Genomic DNA, 25,437 nt, shown 5'->3' with positions numbered 1-25,437 from the left:
CGATTTCTTTTAACATGAAAAAAGTAAACAATAGACACCTTCCCTGAATGTTGGGGTCTCCTGTAGCACCAAGGGTGCCTCTCAGCTAATAGTTTTGGCTGAGACCACGGAATATCAAGAGTGTAATCAGATGTCACTTTTTGTTTCCCTGAACTGTGTGACCTACTAGGCATGTGGTGAAGGAGTAGCCTCCCATTTATCTAACAATGCTGCCACCAAGCTGTCTTGTTTAAATGTCAAGTTGTACCTCTTTTTGGTTTTGTATACTATTCAACTGAGACACCATTTTAAAGGTCATAGGTGATGGCTGTGCTAATGTCCCAGACTCAACATAGGGTTGGAGGGGATCAAGGTTGCTGCCTATTGTTCTGAGGCATAGGGCTGTAGGGCTGGCAGGGAACAAACTAAAAGTCAGCTTTCAGGGGTCATGGCTGGGGCCCTGGGCATACCCGGGCAGTGCACAGGTCCTGTGGCTTGGTGGACAGGTTCTGTGGCATTTCCCGGCAACGTGTGGACAGGTTGAGAATGGCTGTGGCTGCCATGTGTGCGGCCTCCATGTCATGTGTGTAGTCAAAGCTGCTCTTGCTACACGTGCTACTGGCACTGCTGCCACCACCACAGCTGAGGTTGCTGCTGCTGCTGGGTGCATAGCTGCTGGTGGTGCTGCTGCTGGGGCTGGCATTCTTGCAGTACCGCTTGGCTGCAAAGACAGAGGACAGTGTGGTTAGGCCCTGCACCCAGGATGCTGGATACACAATTGGTCCTGACCCACTTTATACACACAGAAATGGGGGTTATTCACGAAGAGCCCAGATTCTTTCCCCTTCTACATTGTGCATGTCTGAATGAACAGATAATTGGGCTACTCATGTGTGCTGTAGCATCTACATACTTGGGTAGGACGAGACTTGGCTACTGTGACATCAAGAGGTTGACCATTCTTTTTAGCCACATGTGGCTGTGGATACCAACTGGGGTTCAGTATCTCCTGTGTCATTGACCCAGATTCTCAGAATCCCCAAGAACCAACACTGGGGCTATGAGGACCACTGGTTTTGTAAAGTAAGTTTCTGGCAGGGCATGCATACTAGTTATTATGAGTCAAACACCAGATTCTGGAGTTGGGAGGAAGAATGAGCTTGGCTTGTACCCGAGGACAGAGACCTATCCCTAGTGAACGCTGGACACCAGAGGGCACCTGGGTCAGCTCTTCATTTGCCTGCAGGGTGTCTTTCCTTGCAGATACCTTGATTAGCATTCATTCATGCCAGCTCCCTCATATACAACCAGCAGGCATTTGGGAGTAAGGGTTAATTTCAGAGCTGCTTCACTGCCTCTCCTTCATGGTTGATTTATTAGGATGGATCCTTTACACTAACAGAATATTTATTTTTACCACGACCAGATATTCCACATAGAGCCGCCCTGCCCAGCCCCCTCAGAGGGAGGAATTACTTAAAGGGAACTGTTAAGGGAACAGAGAGACACTGAGGGGAGGGCATTATGGCTAGCCACTGCTGTCCTGGCTTATGACCTGAGGGTCTTTAACCACTCTGTACATAGAGCGTGATCTTGGCAGCTGTCCTCCAAAGAGGAAGAAATACACAATATGAACCATAAACCTTCTCACATGACTAATACAGGCTTTGTAATCCATACTATTAAATTATCTCCAAACATGAAAGAGTGATGTAATGTGAGTTTGGATTAAATATTGCCTGGGTAGGACTTACAGGAGGTATGGTATTGGAAAAACATTTTAGTAAAACTCAGGTTGCTTCAAATAAGGCCATAATTACCTGATCCTAGGGCAAGAGTGATCACTCCATTCTAATTTCAGCTACAACACTAGGAAACAAATTGAACAAGCTACTGTCTCATCCAGCTATCTCCTAAGGACCCATAGGCAGTTTCAACACAGCTCATGAAGGATAAGCAGCCACTTGGACACACTGTTAATTCTGCAGTGTGAGGTAATCAATCAACCTGAGCAGCACAGGGGCAACTCCTGTATGGGGTAGGATGAGGGGTCAATGGCCACCTGCTAGCTCTCTTCTCTCTCCTTTGTAAACTCCATTAGCACGATTATAGAACTGCATGTGTGAGCCCCTGAGTGACTGAGGACAGTCCAGGGTCTCAAGTTAATGATTCTGCATCATTACATTTTTTTTAATAAAAAAATAAAAGCATGAGATTGGCAGAGAAACTGAATACCACATACGGAGTTGTCTTTGAGATAAAGCTCACCATAGAGCACAGACTGGTCTAGAATTGAAGAGCCTTCTGCATCTGCCTACCAAGTTGAATGCTGGTCTCACCGGCAAGTACCTCCTCATTTTAACAAGGTTTCCTTTTCTTTTCTTTTTAAATGGGGGTTGCTAGCTAGTGGTCCAGGAAAATAATCACTTTTTTTTTGAGACAGAGTCTCACTATATAGAGCTGTAAAAGAGCAGGAGGAGGATGTTCCCACTCAGTGCTGTGGAGTGTCCCTGTTTAGGAATGTGGGCACAGAGTTAGGGGAGAGCTGGCGGGTGTCTCTGGGATTTTAACTACGTCCTGCAGCATCCTGTCTCACAACAATTGCTTCTCAGGCCAAGTCCGCCAGATCTATAGCTTCATGCCTCCCTGTGGATGCTGCCGTATGCCCACCTCACAGATGTACGCACTGGGGCTGCTCAGGGCAGGCAGCAGACACAGAGAAGCCTGAACTTCGGCCCAGGAACAATGTGTCTTGTTCTGCCCCAGCATTTCATCTGCTCAAAACACTACATCTGTGGCAACAAGGTACTAAAATAGATCTTTAAATGATTGCATTCCTCTTATGTTACTTTCCTCACTTTCCATTATCTCAAAGTTGCAAGTGTAAATATGGTGCAGCATGCACTTTTCCAGTGGTTTAAGTCATGCAGATGATGCCCGCATTCTGACAAGTGGTCAGTGCAGAAGGTTAGCAGGTGACTGAATTGTCAGGAACTTCTACCTGCACCTGTCCATTTCCATCATTCACACAGCTAGGGTATATTCAGATCTATATTCCTCCTTTTACTGAGTCTACTCGGTAATTTTTGTTCTATGTGAAATAGAATTAACACCGTCTGTACATCAATTAGTTTGAGTAAATGATATTTTCCACCCAGCTAACACTCCCTGATAGTCACAGAACTGTGTGTCTGAGTCACAAAGGCCACCATAGCATGGTTCATTCATGGTGCTGAGGCCAAAAGTACCGCACAGTGAGGGCAGGGCGACTGCCTGGGATGCCCTGCTACTGTCTTCCCAATGTCTGATCAGAATAATATGGCATATTACACTTTCTTTTTCCTTAGCAAAAAGGTCTATTTCAGATCAAAGTATGTATCCTAGGTATCAGCAGATGATGGGAAGAGAATGTGAAGGCTTCTCTCCCAGAGGCCACCAGTGCTTGATAGCCAGGCAGCCACATTGACTGCCACCTTCAGACTGCATTCTGTCCCTAGCTGAAGAAGATAGAGCATCATCACAGATCCTTAAGGCTAAACATGGCTGCCTTCGAAGACTGAAAACCCAGCGATAACACCAACTCGAAACCTGCAGCTAGAACCTCCTTCTACTTGTAGAAATTCTCACATTCCTTTGAGTATGTCAGTTTCTTTTTCATTCTTCAGTTTCCTTCAGGGAATAGACACGTGACCATACAATCAGCCGTTTCCATGAGAACCAAACAGATAGGAATATAGGGGACACTCTTCACCAAGGTGGGTGCTTTCAGAAGAGAGGCTAACTCTCTTAGCCCTTAACTTCCTTGTTGTGTAGTATAAGCAGGCAGAAATGGGATTCAGAATCCTCTATGGAAAACAGAGTTTGTCTGTATATGTTGGGGTACCAGGCCGTCAGAGGGCCTGATTACCACTTCTGTCAGAATCCCTTCTGCATGGCCACTGCCTTCCTGGCCCACCCTCCATGACAAGTTCTGGAGACTCTGAGGACATGACACTTTGTCCACTGAGAGATAACATACTGGTGTACTCATGGGTGCACAGATCAGTGCTGGGACAAAGAGCTGCACTGAGGGCAGGTAGTGTGTTTGCAAAGCACACGGGTAGCTGCTGCAATGGGACGGAAGGCAACTGCAAACCTAAGTGGTGAGCTGTGTCCAGAGATGCAACCCCCAAGGCTAGCAATTTGTCCTAAAAATGTCCTGGTGGCATGCATTTGAGGCTAGCAGGTCTAAATAGGCATCATTTTAAGTCCTGGGCTGTGCTATTGACCTAGACACCAGCCTAGACCACAAGTGAGTTGGAAAGTGACCACAGCGCTAATAACCACAGCAAAGGAATTTAAAATTTCATATACTTTCCATGCCATGTGACACCCTTCCTTTGATTTTCTGGTTAACATTTAAAGACACAAGAGCCATTCTCAGTTGCCCATGACATCGGGGAGGGAAATGATAACTTCACACTCATGGACTGAGCTGTCCCTTTTCCTCCCTTCCCATCTCATCCTATGTGAGGTGTCCAAATTCACTGTGACAGAGAGCAAGCTGTTCTCTCAGTCCCTACAGCTGAACTTTACCTTTCTTTCTGGCCTCCCTAGACCACCTAGCATTCAGAAATCCGTGGGCATCCCTGAACTCCAACTCTGGAACCAAGTGTGCAATTTGCCATTTGGAGGGACTCATCCAGTCCTGTAGACAGAATGAACCGTGCTTCCCTATGCATGAGTGCATGATACACACGTGTATGTTTCTTCTCACCTCTGAACCCTTCTGCAAAGAAGGATAGACCAAGTACCCTAAAGACTGACAGAAGATAACCACTGGTGAGGTGTCTGGGAGAAGCAAATAACTGATAGAAGGCTGAATGGGAAGCTTGGTAATCGAAGAGCTGATATCCAGGCCTATGCCTTAGCTATATCACTCTGTACTTCTAGTTAGTGTTCCCAGTCCTTAAGAACTATAAATTCTATGTCAGTCCAGATTCTCTTATTTCTCTACGAGCAGAGGTACATACTTTTTGTACCTGAAAGGAGTCTGGGGCAAACAGGGGAGGGGGGTGCTGCCATAGTCAATTACATTGGAATCTACCTTTTGGTACCCAGGTGCAGGGGTGCCTTCCCTAGGTGGGGTCTCCTTATGCCTCAGCACTTTTGTCCAGGATAGGTCTTTTTAAAGAAGTAATTGTCTGCTAGCAGAGACAACAGGAGAGAAGGAGAGCTTTGATTTACTTCCCTAGAAAGTTGCAGTGGAAGACTACTATTCCTTCTTTTTTTCCTGAGAATCTAACACTTAAGTTTAATTGAGTATGCTCAATAGACTTGTCTTTTCTGGTGCAGCAATGGAAAGCATGACTTAGGCCAAGTTCTCAATCCAAGTTTTTTAATTATCTGTCTGGGCTTGAGAGTATCAGTACCAGTAAATATGCTTACTCCTGCCTTTATGGTGGGAAAAGAACACTCACAAATCACCTTATCACCAGTGATCATCACAGTAGCCTTGAGCAGGAATTCTCAGTCCTCCTCTACTCTCAAGGAAGTGAGTATACTAAAAGATTCTTTGGTCCGGGACCCTGTAGCTCAGAAAAGGCAAAGCTGAGGTAGCCCAAACAGATCCACTCACAGTCCAGGAAAAGGTATGTGGCTCTAAGACATGTCTAAGACGCACCATATGTGCGCAGGATAAAGTCAGTAAGGCAAAAAGAGAAAGCCTCATCAAGTTGCTTGACGGAACACAGTGTCCTGGACTATAGCCTTGGAATAAGAATGTGAAAAAGAACACCTAATGAAGAGATTAACTGAATCACCGTGCCCTGTCAATGGATTGTAAAGTCTATCAACTAAGTTTACACCTGTGTGAAGGTAATTTCCTTTTGATCCTTCATTTGCAACTGAGTGAACAAATTTTGAGACTAGAAACTAGCAGGCAATTATTACCAAACAGAAACCCAAGATATTTAGTTCCATGATACCTTAGACTTACTTTCGTTCTATGTGTATCTCTTTGTCTGAATATTAAAGAGCTGATGATACACACAGACGAATAATATGTGACATGTCAACAAAATATCAAATTTCATTCACAAGTTACTTATTATCTCTATAAGAAAAACACAGCTTAGAAAGATATACAGCAGCTTATGCTCAATTGTTACAATGTTTTTGAATCCCTAGACCTTTCTTTTAAATACTTTCCATGTGTGTGTGACTTTAAGAATCTTTTTCAGAGAGGGTCCCTAACACTTTAAAATCCCCTCTTCTTCCATTTACAGGAAAGTATCAAATGAGAATCTGACATTATCAAATAACTTGTAAGTTATTTGCACCATCAGTTCTAAGAAGGCAGGGATCCCAAGGCTCAGGGTCAAATGTACCACATTGAAGTTGGCCTTCCTGATATCCAGATAGAGAAGGAATTCAGGCTTGGTTTGCTCAAAGGTCTGGCTGGGTTGCTTTTAACACACACTAATATGCAGAGGCTCTCCAGGGATCTACCTTAACTGGTCGAGGGTGCAGCCTGTGTATAGACCTTGAACAAGGCTCCCAAAGGTTTCTAATATGCACCCTTAAAGAACATTACCAATGTGGAACTCCTCAAAATAGTTCAACCTGTTCCTTCCAGTGAAACCTGTCTTGGGTATTTGTCTTTTAAAAGGTTCATTAGATAAGGGTACCAGCTCAGCCACCCGAAAAGACAGAAAGCCCAGGCTCTTGTTTACTATATCCTATAAGCATCCAGAGGCCAATGCCTTGGAGTCATTGCAGAAACAGTGCCCCTCCTGCCACAGGTATCTCCATCTTCCCCTCCTGGGCCTGGGGCATGCAGCACAGGACTCTGCCATGTGCGCTATGCCTCTGACACCCACTGGGTAAGCACAAATAGTGGCTGATCTGCAGGACATGGATACACATAACAACAACATCATCAATGGCAACGTGTCTCTCATGTATAAGAGTGTGCACCTCCTACCATCGTCATATCCTTTGGGGGATATGTCCCTGGTTTGCACCTTGGGAGCTATGGCTCTTTTGCCATAAGTATGGTTGTCGTAACTGTTGTACTCAAACGAAGTCTTGGAATATTTCTCAAGCTCCTTGGCCAGGTTGGAGCGCGGTGTAGTTGTGGGAACATTGTTTCTGTAGCCATACTGAGGAATCTCAAGCTGTTTGACAAAGCACATTGGCCTGAAAATGAACAGACAACAAACATAAGCTTGCTTTCTCATGGCTGTCCACGCAACACAATGCATGGTTATCGTAGTACATATGATTCCTCTCATCTATCAAGGATTTAGGACTTTTCATGGATCACTTTAGACTTTAGTCCTAGTTTTCCCACAAAAAAAAAAAGTTAAAAAGGACAGGCTGATTTAATTATATATCCCAAATAAAGTATCTGGCTAAAAGTCAATTCTGGAAATAAAAAGAAGTAATAGAATACTTAAGATGTATTTTATCATTTTTCTCTCACTTTCAGGAAGAATGGTGGTAAAATATAACATTGGCAGTTGAGGAAGAATCTGATATATAGGCATTGCATTCATGGGGTTTACAAAGAGTAGTGGAATCACACAAATGACATGGGATCTTAAAAATAAGAAGAAATAGACACACAGGGACATAGAATGAGACAAAACTGGACCAGAATTTATCTAGTTGGGCATTAAAATAGAATTGTAGGAAAACCCATGAGCGAATATTCATGTTCCTTTAATGCTCTTTATCTAGTACTCCTTTATCTTAGACTTTGGGATAAAATATTTAAAAGGAGGAGGTTTTGATTCTTATTCCTTTACTGATGTTCTGTCCTGTGTTTATTTCATAAGTGGAAATCACTTAAGAAACAAAAGACGTTCCCTTATACGCTTTAACCAATTTCTGTTCTGTATAACAGATACACATAGGTGTTTGCGCATCTCAATCGCAACTCAAACTTCTTCTAAGGTAAAATATTGTTAAAAGTACTTGCAGGCAGGTATCCTTATATTGTCACCATTTTTGAACTGTAAATCTACGTAAAAGTGCCCTTAATTTCAGAAGGGGTTATTGTTGATCGTTCTATTTCTGATTTTTTTTTTTCAGAAAAAAAAAAGGCCTCAAGAAAAATGGGTGTTATAGCAAGGGAAAAGATAAAAAACCAAAAACCCAAATATAGTGAACCATGTGTTAGCACTGGCTCACAGTCTATTTACAAAGGCCAATCACTGATGACAAGAAATTTTTCTTGCTCAGTGGACTCAAAGTTGGAAATCCTGACCGTACCTCACTGGAAAATACTGCCGGTTCGTCATCCTCAAACACCACTGCGCTGTACCCAACTAGGAAACACAGCCCGTACCTCCACGGGAGATACTGTGTGTCCCTCGGCCGGATGTACTACCTGTCCTCAGCCGGAAACACTGCCTCCCCTTAGCTGAAATACAGTCTGTTTCTTAGCCGGATGTACTACCTGAACTTCTGCAGGAAGCACTGCCTTTTCCTGCCGGAAACACGGCCTGTACTCAGCCAGCCAGAGACACGGCCCATCAGCAAGAACCTGTCCTCAGCTCGAAACACCCCGCGCGCACTTCACTGAGAATCATTTCTTGGACTTCCGGTGTGTAAAATGGCAGCTGTTAGGTGGGCAGACGGGCCACCGCTGTGAGGGGTTTATGGGAGGCCAGAGAGCAAAGCTCATTCCCTTTGGGACCAGGGTGGTGTCCCTGAGGCTCGGCCGCTTGGCCTCTATGCCCTAGTCCGACTTCCACAGTCTCTCCAGTTCATTGGAAACATGTTTAGAAAATATAAAAACTGCTAAAAGATAATAACCTGGAGTTCTTTCAGATTTAAAACTGTTGAAATTTTGGTATAATTTTTTAGTACTTAAAAAAGGATATAATTTGCTCCCGATTTCACATATCATTTGCCATTTCTTTTAGTTATATACATTTGCTTTTTTAAATATGAGTGTTCTATTGTTGAACTATTTTCTTTCAGATTTCTTTTTTGTGATATTGTAACTTTTGACGAGGTTCATACACGTACAGAGATTATTTTTACATTGATTATTTCTTAAATATTTTTATTTGTTTGTTTGTTTTATTTTTCTTAGATGGAACCCAGAGTATTATGGATCCTAGAGTCATGCCTTCCTTTCCTTACTGTTGAATTCAAGGCCACAGAGGCTTTATGTGACCCGGCTAGCATATGTCGCACAACCGTATACCTATGCCACTTTAATGGTGGAATAGTATGGTTAAAATACATAGTCTCAAATTACCAGCTTACTTGTTTTGGGTTCACAAGCTCTTCATCCTATTTACTTCTTGTGCAAGCGATGAAACAGTATGCCAATTGATAGTTGTTTGAGAGCATTTTATTAGCCAGGGCAGTGCTTCACAAATCTGTGAAGACCTAGGCTCCAGGCTTTGCCTCGAAAGATCTGGTGGGATGTGGGACTATGTGGAGTAAAATGACTGTGGGGTTCTACACTTGGCAGCACAAGGCAACATTTGAGCTGGTATTGAGGAATAGGTAACACTCTCAGGTTAGAATTAGGACCAGATGAGAACAACTCCTCAGGTTCTCGATGGGAGAGTTGGGAATGCTATGCGCACCTTTGGAGATGGAACCTTTTTAGGGCCTCAGGCTTATTCATCTGCTCATTCACCTGATGGCAAGGCCAGAGGGTCACAGCTAGCAGAAGTTGATCCTGAGCCTTGAAAAGGTTTGGACCAAATCTGATGGATGAGGAACAGCAACCAGCCGTTGGGATGATGCCAAGGACCATAGGCATAGGAACAGATAACAGGACTATCCCTTAGTCAAAGGGCTTCTCAAGTGTCAAGTTCCAACTGGACAGTTTATCAAATGATTTATTTAATTTTTATTTGTTTTACTCTTGACCACTTATACTACTGTAGGTTTAAAGTTTTTTCCTTACCCAGTGAGACATGGAGAAAAGTGAGGTGTTGGATTGACCACTGTGCTATAGGGGTGTACACCTGTTACCCTGGTTTAGCCAATGGAGAACATGGAGGAATCGGGAAAATGACCAGCATCCTTGCTAGAGGCCAAATGCTTCCCAGGAGAGCCTGAGCTACAATGGGTGAGCTCCTAGGCTTTTTTTATGCATTGCTGGAGGGACTTACTATTTAGAGGCCTGCCCTCACCCCATTGACACACCCCCTCAGAGCCACATAAGGAAGATTGCCTGCACGTGTGTAGTCACTGTCCCCTCTCTCCTATGTATTTGATACTGGATCCATCTTTCTGCTGCATCATCCTGGAGGGACCTTGGGTTACAACGCTACAGAAACAATAGGATGGGGTGTTCTTTAGTTCTGGACACCAGGGTGGACATGATATTTGTAGTTAGCTGTATGTCTTATTTGTCTCAGTAGCCAAGGAGTTTCTCAAGAAACCCAAGCTCAGCACTTGCCATGAGGAGATAGACTTGCACTCGCACCTCAGCTTTCATGTGCACCCACATTTTCAGAGTAGCCATTATGAAAGGGCTGTGCCTGGGATTTGGTGTACCTCTCAAAACTAGCCCCCAGCAGAAGGAAATGAGTAAATTCTTCCAGCCACAAGCTCTGTTCACAATTTCCCACATTTCCTTTGGCTAGCCTTAAACAGCCTTGGGGTTTGCAGGGATCCTGCAAAGATTAGTGGACTAGGAGATGGGAAAGAAATCGGTCAGTTGTTTAGTATTCAGTCATATCTGCAAAGCGAGTGTGACAGTAAATAGGCAAACAAGAGGTTTGTCTAGGTTCTTATCATAATGCAAACAATATCAAAAGTCAGAGAGGGATTATCTTGGAACAGAGATTATAGCTATTTTATTTTCTTATTTTGTTTAAATATTTAAAATTTTGTATAAACATTTTAATTTTTTATCAAAGGAGAAAGGAAGTTTAATTTAATTGCAAAAATAAAAACCCCATGAAATACTAAATGGGGTCCAAGAAGATATTCCTATATCTTGCCTAGTGATTTTCTCTAAGTAACGTATCCCAAAGAAATACCTTTAATAGAAGCCAAATGCTATACCTATGGGAAAATATTCATCATTACTCCTTAGAGAGAACCTGTATGCCTTTGAGTTATGGCTGTGGTACGATATCCACTTAACTGGGTATATTCAAATGAGAACATGAGGATGATAGCATTTCTATGGGGAGACACTGAGTAAGAAAGCAGAAGTACACGGACTGTCACAGATTTCATGAGATGTGTGTGAAGTCTGTGAGGAATGTACATGTCTTCCTCTACCAATAATCATCTTCCCAATTTTGGGAAATGGGAGTTCAGTCTTGCTCCTCGGGACTTTTCTACTTTAACCTGCAGTACTAAGTGACGTCAGGTAGTCATGAGACCTGGTGCTCTGTCTTGCCTGTCAAATGACAGTGATGCCACCTACTTCCACCCACATCTCAGGGTGTGTGAGGATAAGGGGTGATGACAGCTTTGATGACTTGTCATAGAGAAAACTTCCAAGCTCAGGGAATGTGGCATTCATCATTCTTGCATTTTCAAAAAGACCAGTGCCACCCATAAGCAGGTGCTATACTTTGCGCCAAACTGGGATAAAATTATGTTGGCCTACTAACATTACTAGTTTCTAAAACTTCTCTTTTATTTAGCATTCATATAATTGTGAATTGTCAGGGCTACAAACCACATAACTATGTCCTATTCTCTTATTTCACACTGAGCCACTGGAGACCTGGGAGTTAACACTGACCACCAGGCTTCTACATAATCTTTCACGATAGAGGACACAGACCTCTAATCTGGCATGTTTTCCCTCTGCATAGAGCATATCTACTCCATGGAGTGTCTCAAACACTGTCTCTGCCCTGTGTCAGGATAGAGTCTGTGGGAGATCCATTGAGGACACACTTCTCTTGAGTACCTGAGGACTCGGTCTGAGGCCTGGTTGGATTTGGACACATCACAGCTCTGATGTTTCTCCTGGGCCTTTGCCAGTTTTTCTGCAGCAGCAATAGGGCATCCAGAGAGGCTATAATGACAGAAAATAGATTCAGTTTAATGGTCTCCAATGGCTTGCCACATACCGATACACTCACCATGTTCTGTCTTAGCCAGCTAAGATGACCCTCAGGTAGATGGAGCTAGGGAAGTTTCCCAACCTGCCTGGTACTGTATATTTCCTGGCATATAGCTCTTATGACAGCACCAGGCCTGTCCAACAAACATGCCAAATTCCAGGAAGCAAATGCAACATAAGCTGGTTAAAATTTCAGGCAGAAATTGTGGAGTGCTACAGGTCAGGCAGTGGCAGCTAGGGAAGGAGATTTTTGACAGACTCAAGAATGGCAGTTAGTTGGTTATACCAGAAGGTGGCACTCTGAACTGATGCCAGAGGTATCTATCTACAAGGCTTCAGGGATGCTGACTTCAGCTCACCAAAGGACAGGGAGAGAAAGGGAAAAGGGAGGTACAGCAGGAACACCTCCAGGAGAACTTCAGTCAAATGTGATTCGCAACTAGTTCAGCTGGGTCGGTATGGCAGAGGGAGCAGCGAGGCTTCTTTGTGTGAGCTGCTTCCTCAGGAAGCCCTAGTATCGGCATGCTTGTGTGTTCTAGATCTGAGTGGGTGTCCATCCATGTGCTGATGGCAGAAAAAGGAGTTGATACTGCAGGCTCTGCGCAGCACGCAGTAGGGATCTCCTGCATCACTGCCAGCTCCTGCGGACTCGGTACCAGAGCTGCATCACTGCCAGCTCCCGCGGACTCGGTACCAGAGAGCCTCCACAGGACATAGAGCTGCGGTCTGTTTTATTATAAATTTAACAACAGTATCCGAGCTGCTGGTTGTGACTGACCATGAGACAAACATTAAGAGAATTTTACAGCTTCTTTTCCTCCATTTAAGAAGAAACCTAAGCTATGGCAAGTCAAATCTTAATAGTAATTGCATTTTGCTACTGCAAAAGAAGTGATCTGATATCACCTGGATTTTCAGAGGAGCTTAGTGATTCTCATAATGTCTGAAGGGGATAGGGAAGAAAGCTGGAACACCGTCAAGAGTACGATCCTGACGATGTATATTTTCAGCAGTAGTCCAGTTAAAGCCGTTGACCTGGAGCAGTGTCCTCACTGGTATACCCCTACCAGATGCGTTTGGACATCTGCTCATATTTTAATGATGTCCATGCTGATGGCCAGGGGATTCATCAAATTCAAGAGCAGCCAAGTTAGTCATCTATATTAGCCCTGCTGGGTTCTACTTCACCACCCTGCATGATAAGTGGCAGACAGCCTTTCTTATGGGGGAAGGTGAGAGAGCCTTGCTGGATTCCTTCTGGTCGCTTTTGTTGTAAGTGGCTGTGGGTTCCATCTTGGGTACTGTACCGAGTAGGGGACTTTGTGGGGAAACTGCGCTATTAGACTAGAGGAGGCAACATAGCTGAAGAAATTAAGTCTTCAAAAATGGGCAACTGAGCCTTTGACATTCCTGTATGTGCTGTGACTGACCCTTTAGGAGCCACGTGTGAGGTCTGCCAGTCTCCTTTGGAAAGGAGGGGATGAGTAGCAGTAAAGAGCTACCATGGGGCAGGGCTGTGGGTAGCGTCCTCTAGCATAGACCCCAGCAGAGTGTGGCTTACCTTCTGTGCGAGTTCCTGTTGCTATTCACATGCCCTCGCCCTGTGCAGCCTGGAGTGGGACACTTGAGAACATTTTCATGCATGGCAAGAACTTGACAAAGGAGAGGCAAGAAAAATAGCCCAGCATTAAAAGAGAGAAATGATGAGAATACAATATGCAATTGTTTCAACAGGCTAGATTAGTTTACGACAGTCTACAAACGTCTGTGATGTGCATGACCAGGAAATATATGTGGGGAGAGAAAGAAGGTTGTATGACTGTACTCAAGCATGCGAAGCAGGGTGCACTGGCAGGGAGCCATGGGGTTCAGAGAGCGCCATAACTGAATAGTCCCATGTGGGACAGAAGCAAGGGCCACCCTAGTGTATCCCGGAGATAAGCACTGGATGCTGATCAGCCATGTAACAGCACATAGCCTGGGCATTTTAAAAACATGCCTGTGCTTTGGAAACACATGGGATTGTGTAAGTCTGATATGAGTGAGCCGAACTTTAAACCTTGTCTTTTTAAATAAACCACGTTTACTTAGGAAATCAGTAAATCTTTGTGCTTTCAGTAGAATGAACAGGAATAGTAAGATCTCTGCATTTTTACCACATGACATTAACAAATAAGAAGATGAGAGAGCTGGTCCCCAGGGCAGGAGGACTACTGCCTGCTGGCATCCAGGGAGGCTGGTCCTTATGGCTCCATCCTCTGTGTGCTGATGCTTGTGAGGTTAAGAGTGCTGGGGGAAGTCAAGACAACTGACTCCAAAGGAGCCTGCTGGCCACATGCTCTGTCTGTCTGAGCTAGAGTTCTGCAAACCGCAGTCCTAACTGCCTGCCCAGCCTGCCTACGATCAAGTGGTCCTGTGAGGTCTGCTCAGCCACATCTGCCCACACCTGTCACTATCACCCATGGCTTTTCTCCTGGAGCAGTCACTGTCTTACTGGGCCCTGTGTAGAGTTTCCACATGCCCTTGCTGTCACACCTGTCCATGTCTGATGCCTTTACTATTGGCGAATTCCTTAAAAACAGTTCATTGCTGCTTTGTTCTTAAGCTTTTATAGCTCTTGCCTCTTCTTTGGATATGGCTAAAGTTTAGTAAATATGAATCAAAGTGGAAATGTCAGCATTCGGCTCAACTCCTGTGGGGGCCTGGAGGGGGCCTCAGAGATCCCCTTTCAGAAGAATCCCTATGTAAGAGGAAGATGCCCTTCTCTTTGAAATCTGCAATCTTACTTGCCTGTTTCCCTATTAGAATGGCACACATTCTCCTTTACCGTAACACATGCCTTTCTCTTCATGCTAAATATTTCTATTACAAAATCTTCCCTGGAGAGAGCAAACACCTTTCAGGCTTGGCTGTGTGGTAGAGTTCTAATGTCTGTGTCCTGCTGAGTGGAGACACGGACACTATCTATGTTCAGTCCACCCCTGTAGTGGCGTCTGCTTCCTCAGTTTGTAGGTTGCCTGTGTGAACTGTCTCGAACCATTTCTCCTCTTCAGTTTGTGGTACCGCCCCTCACTACTTTTCCCAGTCTTTCTCTGAAGCATCTATAGAAGACTTCAAACAGGAAGCCCAGAGACCTCTAACCCTTCCTCCTAGCCTCTTTCTGTACCTCAGCCATGGCCTTCATACCCGGGGCTTTTGAGGAATGTTTTTTACCTGGTTTGCTGCCCCCACATTCCCTTCTTTACCTCATCTTTCCACATAGGCCAGTGTTTGGGCTCCTTTCTTTTACTCTCACTTCTTGCCTTTCCCTGGCAACGCACTCCTGTTTTTACAAGTGCACAAAAGGTGCCACCCACTACACCTACTCTACGTCTTGGTATCCTCCCGCATTAGGTAGCATGCTTTAAGTCTTTATTGTGGGGTGGTGACGGAAACTCTGTCTGGCTCAGCTGGGGTCTCTTTATGCACAGACCCGCCCTTTGTCATCTAGGCAGAGCCGTTCTTTGAATTCATCTTGGTGGAAATGGATGGGAAGTCAGCCCAGAAAAACAAACAAGGCTACTCTAGAGTACTATCCTTAGTATTTACCTCTACATTTTGCAGTATTATAAAGAACTACTCATGAGAAAGTAGTTAGAGTTCCTCCGTACCTCCGTGCCAGGGGCACCCTTTATGAGACAGAGTTGCATATAGACCAGGCTAGTATCAAACTCAACCCTCCTACTTCTCCTTCCCAAGTGCTGGATTGTAGGAATGCACCATGCCTGCCTTTGGAAATGCTTTTCTTCAGACAGTGCATTTGTAAGACCCGGTTATACCTGAGCCACACTTACTGCCTGCTGAGATGGGTCCGCATGTGGCCAACCAGGGCAGGCTTATTCAGTTCCTAGCTCAACAGAGCAAAACCCACACTTGAACCACATCTAGACATTTCCTGTGAAAATGCGGAGTCAAGGAGAATTCTTATCCATTGAAAAGGATTGATCTCGAAGGCAAAAACCTATGCCCTGGAAAAAAAATCCCATAAAGAAAGCCTTCCTTTGAAATTGTTAGCTCTCAGCCTTGGTGCCTTATTTAGTACTGAGAACCTGCTACGTGCTTGATGCCAAGAAGCAGGTTAGAACTGAAATGACAACACCAGGTCACAGGTTCAGATTGATGATGGGTTTGGGAATTGGCATGGATTTACAGCTGAGTTCAGACCCGTTCAATCCTGCTCAGAGGAACTTTAAAGTCCTGAGCCACCTATCACCAGCCAGTGTGCTTCCCTTGAAAGAGAAAGAAGATGGAGTCAGATCACCATGTTCTTCATCTGGTAAACAGGGTAGTGCTTCCTGAGGAGTTCATGGCATTGAATGGGTCAGTGCTTGCATTTGCCAGCCAAGCACCCACCACAGTGCTCACATGTGGAAGCCGCTGTCATCAACCATGCGTCTCCCTGTCATGTAACACACGGGATTGTAGACACACCTGGATTTGTTGATTTTCACAACGTTTCATAACTGTTCTCAGGGCAGTCACAGAAAACATATGCATTTTAGTAGGCATTGAGAGCCTGGAGCCACAATCGCATGTGAGCGTGTTTCACTAGAGAACACGTAGCTTTCCCTATTTCTAATGTTGCACTACTCCAAGAGCTGCCTGACCTCTCTGACAGGTTTGCTCTACTGGGTTGCAAGGGAGCCCATGGTAACAAAATCCTTCTCCAAATGCCTTTGATTCAGTTGGTTGTCTAGCTGCACCACGAACTACCTCCCCCCGGGAAGATAAAGAGGACAGACACTGCATGCTGTAGGTTCACCTGAGGTGTCCATCACCTCACTCATCCCTGAGCCTTAGTGTGTGCCTCGGACAATCGATTCTCATCGATTTTACACAGTTGGCATATTTTTTTGCCAAGAAAAAAGTAAACAAAAAATATATATATCATTTTAAATCTAAAAGAAACACTTTTCACAGATTGATGTTATAGCCTTGGAACCTATCTACTAGAAAGATGTAGAGGGATGTAAAAGAAAAGCCCACCAGATCCAAACCTGTTCATTTAACATTGTTAGTGTGCAAATGCACCTGTGATGTGAAACAGACTGCAGTAACTGTAACAAAACTGTTCTAAACGCTGCTTGGACAGTAAGCAGTAGTTTAGAAATTTGGGCAGAAACCCCAAGGCCTCCTTTTCCTGGGATTTCTAGAAGACCAATATGGATAGGCTGTTTTAGAGGCTGGCTAGTTCAGTTCTGCGATGTGTGAGACCAAGGAGAGAAATGACCTGCTGGGGATAACAGAATAAGTAAAACTGAGCCTAGGACCAGAGCCTAGGTGGGCCTGGGAGCCTATTCCAGGGAGTCAGCTTTCGGGTGAGCCACTTTTCAGAGCTGGTACCCAGAATATCCAGGAGATAGGGGAAAGCTTCCTGAGGTGCCCTCCAGGCTGAGGAAGAGTCTGGTCAGTGATAGCTGCACTGAGGTGCCATGAAGATGAGGTTGGGGAAGGGATGATTGACAGAGCCAGAGTGCTTGCACGCCCCGGGGAGCGGCGAGACACAACTTACTTTCTGGAGGGACCCTATCTTTGTGCGGGCATCCAGACAGACTGCGGTGATGCGGGTAAAGCCCAGTTACGTGGCCGGTTCCATCACACCCGGGGGTTGGACACTTGCTCTCTCTCTTTTCTGTTCTTGAGGGATCTAAAAGCGACAACAGGTGTCAAGAAAATGAATGTTTACCAACTGCAGACTCATGCGGTTATCCAGCAACCTGAAGAGACCTTTGCTAAACAAAGAAATTAGGCAGGTGTCAGGGATAGGCTGGGACATCAGGCTTTTGCTTCATAGCTGTTTGGGTGTGAGTGATATTTTCAACCTTATACAGTGTAGTCAGGAATGATAAAGAATTTTGGTTTTTATCCAGAAAGAAAATAAAAGCACCTATCTCTAACCTTAACTGTTTCATTAATTGGTTTCCCGTGTGTTACATGATAAGCTGTGTTGCTCAAAGAAATCAATGTAAATAGTGATGAGACAGTGACCTTCTTAGAGAACAAAACTCCATATTGTTTTCATTCAGCAATTTTTGCATACGATTCAACCAGAGCAAGGTGCTGCTCAAAACCCTTCCCCTGATTCCCTCTGGAGTGCTCTGGTCTCAATGTGCCATAAACTACAGAATTTTCCTGCAGATTTTTCTCTCTGTGGTTAAGCAAGACTGTTTCTTAGCATAACAATTCAGCCCATTTTTGGAAACTCAACTGAACTCTCAGAAGGCACTGTAAGCGAATGACGGAAAGGGTGGCGATCCCACCTGGCAGGGTGATGGGCAATCAAAAAATGCTTCAGAAGCCGCTGGAGCAACCATTTGTTTTGATTTCTTCGTCTGTGCTTGGAACCAGAGGAAGGCTCGTGTAATGCTGTGCATGCATACACAAAGTAGGAGGTCGGGCTGATCTAGAGCGCTGCCTGCTTCTCTGCAGCGCCAGCCAAGAGCCAATCAGAGCAGACGTTTGGTCCAGAATTGAATGCTGGATGCCAGAGATGTAACGATATCCTAATAGAGTTTTTCTACACCCAGATCAACCGCAGTTCACCCTCATGCATTACAACAGTTCTAGAAAGTATCTCTGAGGTCAGCTCAGCTTGAATAATAAATCATAGATTGTGACACACTGTTTTGGAACAAGTATTTGAAAACCAGTTGCTTAGATTATCAATAGCAGTCATTAAATTGCTATCGTGAAATTTTCTTTAAGAATTTCATTCTTTTATATGAATATCTCATTAGTTAGGCCAATTGTACTTGGCCTTGGTAGAAAACACATGTTTTACTTTTGGTGAAGAATTTATTTATATATAAAAGAAAGTATCTCGAGTTTGATTTTCATTTGTTTTGGCCTGTTGAGACTGAATTTTACTCTGTAGCCCAAGTTACCCTAGGTCATAACTCTATAACCCAGGTTGACTTTAAACTCATGATAATACTTCTGCCTCAATCTGCTGGGCTTACAAGCATAAACCACTATACCTGGCCCGAGTTTGGAATGCTTGAGCTCTTACAGACTTTTATGTGTCACTTATGAGAATGTGAGACAGACAAAAGACTCCTGGGGTCTTACAAATGCTGTAATGTTGGTGTGACGGACATCCCCCTGTCCTTTGCTGCTAACATGTCATATGCATGATATTCCTGTCAGGTCCTATAGTCTCTACAGCCAGCTGGTGTGGAACAAAACATTTCCTTGGCATTGCCAGCAGCTGTCCTGCCTCTACCCTCATGGCCTCTGCCAACAAACCCAAGAGTAATTCCTGGTATTTCATTTCTGTTTTTAAAACCTTACAGATACAAAGTAAAGCCTAGTATTTTGTGGCCCTTTGAGTAATTTCATTATACTGATAAAAGTAAATTCATGTCATTATAAAATAGTAAGCACACAGTAACAATTTCAAAGGACAGCATTGATAATATGAAGTACTAAGTTTAAGAAACTTTTAACTAGATACAAACAACTTGTACAGGATTAAAAAAACAACTTACAACCATTATTATTGACTTTAATTATAAAGTAACTGCTTTATAGAACCCAGTTATTTCTTACAAATGAATAAATTTCACAGCTGTTGAAACAGTTTTGAAAGTAAGTGACTTTTATATTTTAAAAAAATGTCTCAAAACTCTCTGAGGTTATAGAGACCAGGAGCATAGTCTGCTCTTGACTCAATGCTGAGATGGGGCTGCCATTGCCTCCACCACCAATCTCCTTTGATTCCTTGTCTTTTGCAATCTCAAGTCAATGTTCAAGCAAGCAGGAAAACAGAAAGCAAACCTTGCCAGAACTTAACAGAAAAACAAGTGTGCTGAGTTCAGCTTACTTATTTCCCTTCTGCCCTGGAGAGAGAGGCAGGGAGTGGTGTGGAAGGAAAAAGAATTCCTTTCATATTAACGTAGTATTTTGAAATGTTACACATTAGCATTTTAATGAAGTATTTTCAGTTACGATATGTGGAATGAGAGTAGATACACGTGTTGTCTTTAAAGAGGGAACAGAGAAACCACAACATAGCAGGTTGATAGGCAGCTTCAGGCATGTTGGTAAGATATGATAAAAATTTACCTATTTTTTAATCTGGCTTTAATTTCTGCTCCTTTTGTGTTTTTTTGGTTTGTTTTGTTTTTGTTTTTGTTTTTGTTTTTTGATGTGTGTATGTGTGCAGTTGTGCATGGGTGTTTGCTTGGCTTCATCTTTTTGACTCTGAATGTAACTCTAGATAGAGACAAGGAAACTTGGAAAACGTTGGTGAAAACACCAATAACTTTGTTGAGAAGTAAACCTGGGAAACTAGCGATGTGGCGACTTCTATCTCATGGGAAGATTCAGGCTCCTAACCTTCCCCTTCTCATGACAAAAATGGACCTTAGCATTCACTGCCCCTTTCTCATAGAGACGAAGCAGTCAGGGCAGATTCCATGTTTTTGCATAAAAGTAAAGCAAAATGACAACAAAGTGTCCTGTGCTTGGAGGACTATGGGCACTAGAGAAGCCAGGAGGATACTGTCTCTCTAGGACCTTTTTTGCCTCCACCAACATGGTTACTTACTTTCATTCTCAATACAAGAGCTCTGTCCTGGGAACTACTGCTTAGAATTCTGAAACATGAGCCTAGAATGTATCTGAATCACAGCCCTCATATGGCAAGGCATGGGTTTCTTTCCTAAATGGTTTGAATTTTTCATTCTCAAAAATCCAACTAGAAACCTATAACTGATCAGTACATCTTATCTTATTCAAATGCTAGTGCCGTCATTTAAAACACTTGTGCCATGTTTCATAGTGTTTCAACAGGGGCCTGCAGCTCCATGGCGTCCTTGGAGGCACTCTTCTGGTGGTCCGTGCTTGCCTCTGTAGTGAATGGAAAGACAATATCTAGGCACTACTTGAGCATTAACCCTCAGGGCTCTGACTCAGGCTACTGCCACCTTGGACTTGGTGATAACACTGTCTAGCAGGCCATGGAGCTATGAGCACACCTTGAGAGGAGAGGACACACCCGTGCCATGATAGGGAAGATGTAGTTTTTCTGATTGTTCAAGCTTTGTCCAGCAACTGATTTTCAAACTAGATTCCCGAATTTCACGATCAGATCCATAGTAAGAAAAGCGAATATTCATAATGTACATCATAAAATGAAAATCAGAAAAAGGAACATTTTTGGTGATAATACAGAAAAGACTTAAGGAACTACCAATTTCATTTCTGAGATAGTTTCTTAGTTCTGAGTCTTGTGAGGACTCAACCATACCCATGTGCTTGCTATGTGAAGCTGAATCAAGGTCTGTCCCAGTTGCAGAGGGGTACAGATGCTACCACAAACATTGTTCCATCTGGTTAGCTAAGCCAAGTGTATAGAGAGATGCAAATGTGTGCTCACATATTTCACAAAATAAAATCCAGTTAAACTATCATATTGGATAGTTTTGAGATTTTTAAAAATAATACACAATTTTTGAAAAAAGAATCACCATTATTTCCATAATGAAGTGAAAGCTAGTAAGGGGAATGAATATTCTAGAGAAATTGCTATTGGTTTCAGCTGTGGCCTCTCCGTGTGTCGCATGGCAAGTGGTTTCCTTAGCTAACTTTCATGGATAATTAATGTGCAGTCACTGTCCTTATCTCACACTATCGGTCATCTTGTTGCTGTTCAATTCCTTTTGGGTATTTTCTAGGGGGCACTTTCATCAATAACTGTCACTAGGTGATAATTTTATAAGTCATGAAGCCATCTACTCAATCCAATTTATGAAGAAAGTACCTCATCTCTGATTGACTGATTGTTACCTGAACCCTCACCACCATTCAGCACAGATCATGGCTCCTTTGTAACAGCATGGCTTGGTCCTAATGGTTTCTACCACAGGTATGTCTATGCACTAGCCCTGACTTCTACACAGATATTGTTTCCACTGTGATCTCCTGCATCTGCTCTGATGACAGCACATTTAGAAGTTTTATGTATTTCTCTGACAAATATTTCATTTGTTCTGTAAATAAATCATCACATGATAGAGTTCTAGAACAAACTCTAAAAATGTGCATTGGATGTAAGATTTATAGAGATTTACAGTCTAACAGACTATTGTCAATATCTCTCACTTAGCTCACATTTGCCTGAAGCAACTTACGTTAGGTAGAAATATTACCTTTACCATAGTATGGCTTTTTGACATGGCTGTCACTGGATTTGGATTTTCTGTCTTCCCCAGCCAGCTGTCTTGGAGACTGGTCCTCATAGGATCTCAGGTTATCCCTTCTCCCAGCATCCATGGCCATCTTCTCTCGCATGGCCTTGGCTCTCTCTGTCTCCAAGGCAATGGCTTTCTCTAGCAGAGTCAGGTTGCCCTTGGTCATGTCAAATACTTCCTCAGACCTGTCTGAGTTCACTGAGGTGGTGTCATCATCCCTCTCATGACACCCATCCTCCTTGGCACAGCTGGAGAACGTTCTAGACCTGGGGCTTAGCTGCTCCTCCAGCCGCATAAGGTTCATCATATCCGAGTAGCTCCTGTCTGGCGTCCTCCCAGGGAAGTCGTCCTCTTGCCGGACATGTTGGCGCACACTCATGTTGGGTGGCTGACTCCTGTCCTGCGGGTTGGTCTCGCTGAGTTTCCTGGCCAGGTCAAAGCACTGGTTCCTCAGGCACTCAAGACTACTTAGACACACCTCCTCATCACTCTCCTCCACCATCTTCTCCATGAGTCCATTGTTCATGGGCTTCCCTAGCATGACATAGTTCATATTTCTACTGTCCTGCTGTGACATCCCCTCAGCATAACTTCTGTCACTGATGTTCTCTGATAGCACAACACCATGTCCTTGTGCTAACAGCTTAAGGGAGTCCACTGTTTCTCGAACAACATCACTGTCTAAGTCTAGACTCAGTTCGCTTTTCCGACCGAGGTTTTCGTTTTTGTCACTATCATCCTCCAGACTATTGGAGGTATTGCTGTTCATTTCTGACTCAGTCCTGGCCCGGTATGCTGCGTCCTCAGCAATTTTGCCAAGATTTAATAGTGACTTAGCTACCAGTTCATCATAGTTATCATACTCGTCATTGTTGTTATCATCCTTTTCTGGGTCCTGCATTATTCGAGTACAACTCATTTGATGGTCTTCTGCAAAGAAATGGAGAAGACAAAAAGGAAAAGAGAAAAGTGGCTAGTCTGTGAAGTCTATTGATACACTGTGGACAGCAAGCTTACAGAAAGTCAATCCCTACTTGGCCTAGAAGAGAACCTTACAAGACATTTGCTACTGGGTAGAAAATGTAGACATAAAGAAAATCATGTTAAAGAGCAGGAGGCCACTTAAGATATCTATGGAGAGCTAAACTAAAGGAGCTAACCTCCTTTAGTTAATACTAAAGTTAGTCACCAAATATGATACACATAATGTAAAATATACATCTCTATTTTTAATATTCCAATTTTCCACCTGCATTGGCTTTATTCACAGCCAACTGTTGGCATACCAATTACAGCCATCCCATCACCGAGCTCTCTAAAAGTTCTTGAACTTTCCTTTTTGCTAACTCTAGAGGTTCTCTGTAACCCCCTTTAAATGACTTATTTCCAATCATATTTAGGCATCATGGAAGACAACCCCAGATTCTGAAATCACACAGGGAGGACACTCTGTCATAAGAACACTGGATTGAGAGGTTTGAATGTGATAGCTTCCAGTCATTATATGGAGGCCCACAGTGAAGTGACAGGAGCTCTATAGTGACATGAGGAAGAAAGAACTCAAAGGCTGCCTGTCTTCTGTCTGTGCACAGTGGCCACATGTCCCTGGGTCAGAAGGGGCTGGTTAACTGTGGCACTCACAGTGTATCATTTAATTTGACCTGTGGTAATAATATATTTACCCATCTCATCAGCTTGAAGAAACTTGAATAAGATGTACTTGACCTCAAAATACTTCATGTGTTTTTAAAAGTCCATGTTAAGCATGACGTAAACCCTCTGTTTCATCAGAAACCCATTTGGCTTTCACTCAGAGAGCAGTTGGGATTTGAATCTCTATTCACAACTCTACACAATTGCTGTCATCTGCATTGCGAAACATAGATAATAATAAATGAGTTTTCAAACACATTCCCCTTTGGTTGGATGGTTAATGGATGCCATTTCACATCTGTCCTTTGTTCTGTGATTCACGTGCCAGAGAACTTTCCGAGTTTGATAATGATTGGGAGGAGTGAGGCATATCGACTAGTTGCAAACACCAGCTGACTAAAGCTGAGATGCTGAACCTCTGGTGCTTTCGTTATGGATTTTATGCAGAAAAGGTTCATGTTAGCAAAAAGAGATTTGGAGCTCAATATAGCAATAACTGAAAATAGCATCCCACCTGGAGTCAACAAATATTTAGGATCTGACCCACTCTCCAAACAGCAGCATGTGTTAGTTAGAGGGCATGACTTGCTGTGTGAACCAGATTCTGTGTCTCTCTTGACACAAACCTCTTCATTTCACCACACTCTCCTGCACCATTTTCCTTATTATACGGGTAAAATTGGCATCAAAGAATAGAAAAAAAAGGAAGCAAGAAACCAGAGCTAGCAAACATAATCACAAATGTGGGAAGGCTAATCCCAGATGCACACCTTGCTGTCGGCTGGCAGCTCAGCTTTTGGGAGTTAATGACATTTTGTTCTCATGAGTTTTTGGAATTTTGATTTTTATATTCTTTTTGATTTATATACTTGGTTATGTTTATGGGCTATAACTGGATCATCCTTGGGCATAGCAACTGTGATGGCTTGGATAATTGTCACCATTATGTGTAGAGTATCAACCGTGAGATAAATTTGTAAATCATGATTTGGAAGTAGATAGTATGTGCCATAAGTTAAAAAATTAAAAAAATTGAACATTCTATTTTATCTGTGTGTCTTTGAGTATGTTGAGGTCCAGGTGTCATAGTACGTGTGTGAAGGTTGAGGACAGTTTAGGGAAGTCCTCTCTTTCCCCCATGTGGAAGTTCAGTTGGTAAAGTGGTTCATGGAGGCATAAGGATTTGATCTGACTTTGATCTCCAGCACCCACGTAGAAGTCAAGTGGGGGTATATGCCTGTAATCCCAGCATGGAGGAAATGGAGACGGAGGGATCCCTGGGGCTTGGTAGCCAGCCAGCCTAATTACTGAGCTCTGTTCAGTGAGAGGCCCTGTCTTTAAAAACAAAGTGGGCAGTTATAGAGGAAGACACCTTATGTTGTGTTCTGGCTGCCTTGTGTACATGCAGTGTCCATGTACACCTGCACACACGTGGACACCCACATGGACATACACAAACAGAAGGAAGTCACTGACTGCAATAACCAGGGGGTATCTTGTCTAATCCCTGTTGTATTTCTAAGCTCA

General features: G+C 43.5%; 1 protein-coding gene and 1 long non-coding RNA gene across 47 annotated transcripts in view; one reads left to right on the top strand and one right to left on the bottom strand.

The window, feature by feature from the left end:
* Positions 1-25,437, bottom strand: part of Myt1l (myelin transcription factor 1-like) — a 406,515-nt gene that overhangs the window by 72,697 nt on the left and 308,381 nt on the right. For 22 of the 46 annotated variants that reach the window (XM_087552088.1, XM_087552095.1, XM_087552106.1 and 19 more), the window contains 6 exons: positions 22,216-23,187; positions 17,577-17,711; positions 13,587-13,677; positions 11,870-11,977; positions 6,944-7,158; positions 450-700 (listed from right to left, as the gene is read on the bottom strand). In XM_087552088.1, the coding sequence (XP_087408214.1) occupies positions 450-700; positions 6,944-7,158; positions 11,870-11,977; positions 13,587-13,677; positions 17,577-17,711; positions 22,216-23,187 (1,772 nt within the window). 46 annotated transcript variants of the gene reach the window in all.
* The window catches only part of LOC134479354 (uncharacterized), a 157,276-nt gene continuing 140,271 nt past the window's right edge, over positions 8,433-25,437 (top strand). The window contains exon 1 of the long non-coding RNA XR_015622976.1: positions 8,433-8,569. This is a non-coding gene — a long non-coding RNA (uncharacterized LOC134479354). The remainder of the gene's footprint in view (positions 8,570-25,437) is intronic.

The sequence above is a fragment of the Rattus norvegicus genome, chromosome 6 (assembly GCF_021556685.1).
Source record: "Rattus norvegicus strain SHRSP/BbbUtx chromosome 6, alternate assembly SHRSP_T2T, whole genome shotgun sequence".
In the NCBI taxonomy this organism is placed as follows: Eukaryota; Metazoa; Chordata; class Mammalia; order Rodentia; family Muridae; genus Rattus; species Rattus norvegicus.
The sequence above is the reverse complement of the archived record's forward strand: the minus strand, read 5'-3'. Positions and strand labels throughout refer to the sequence as shown.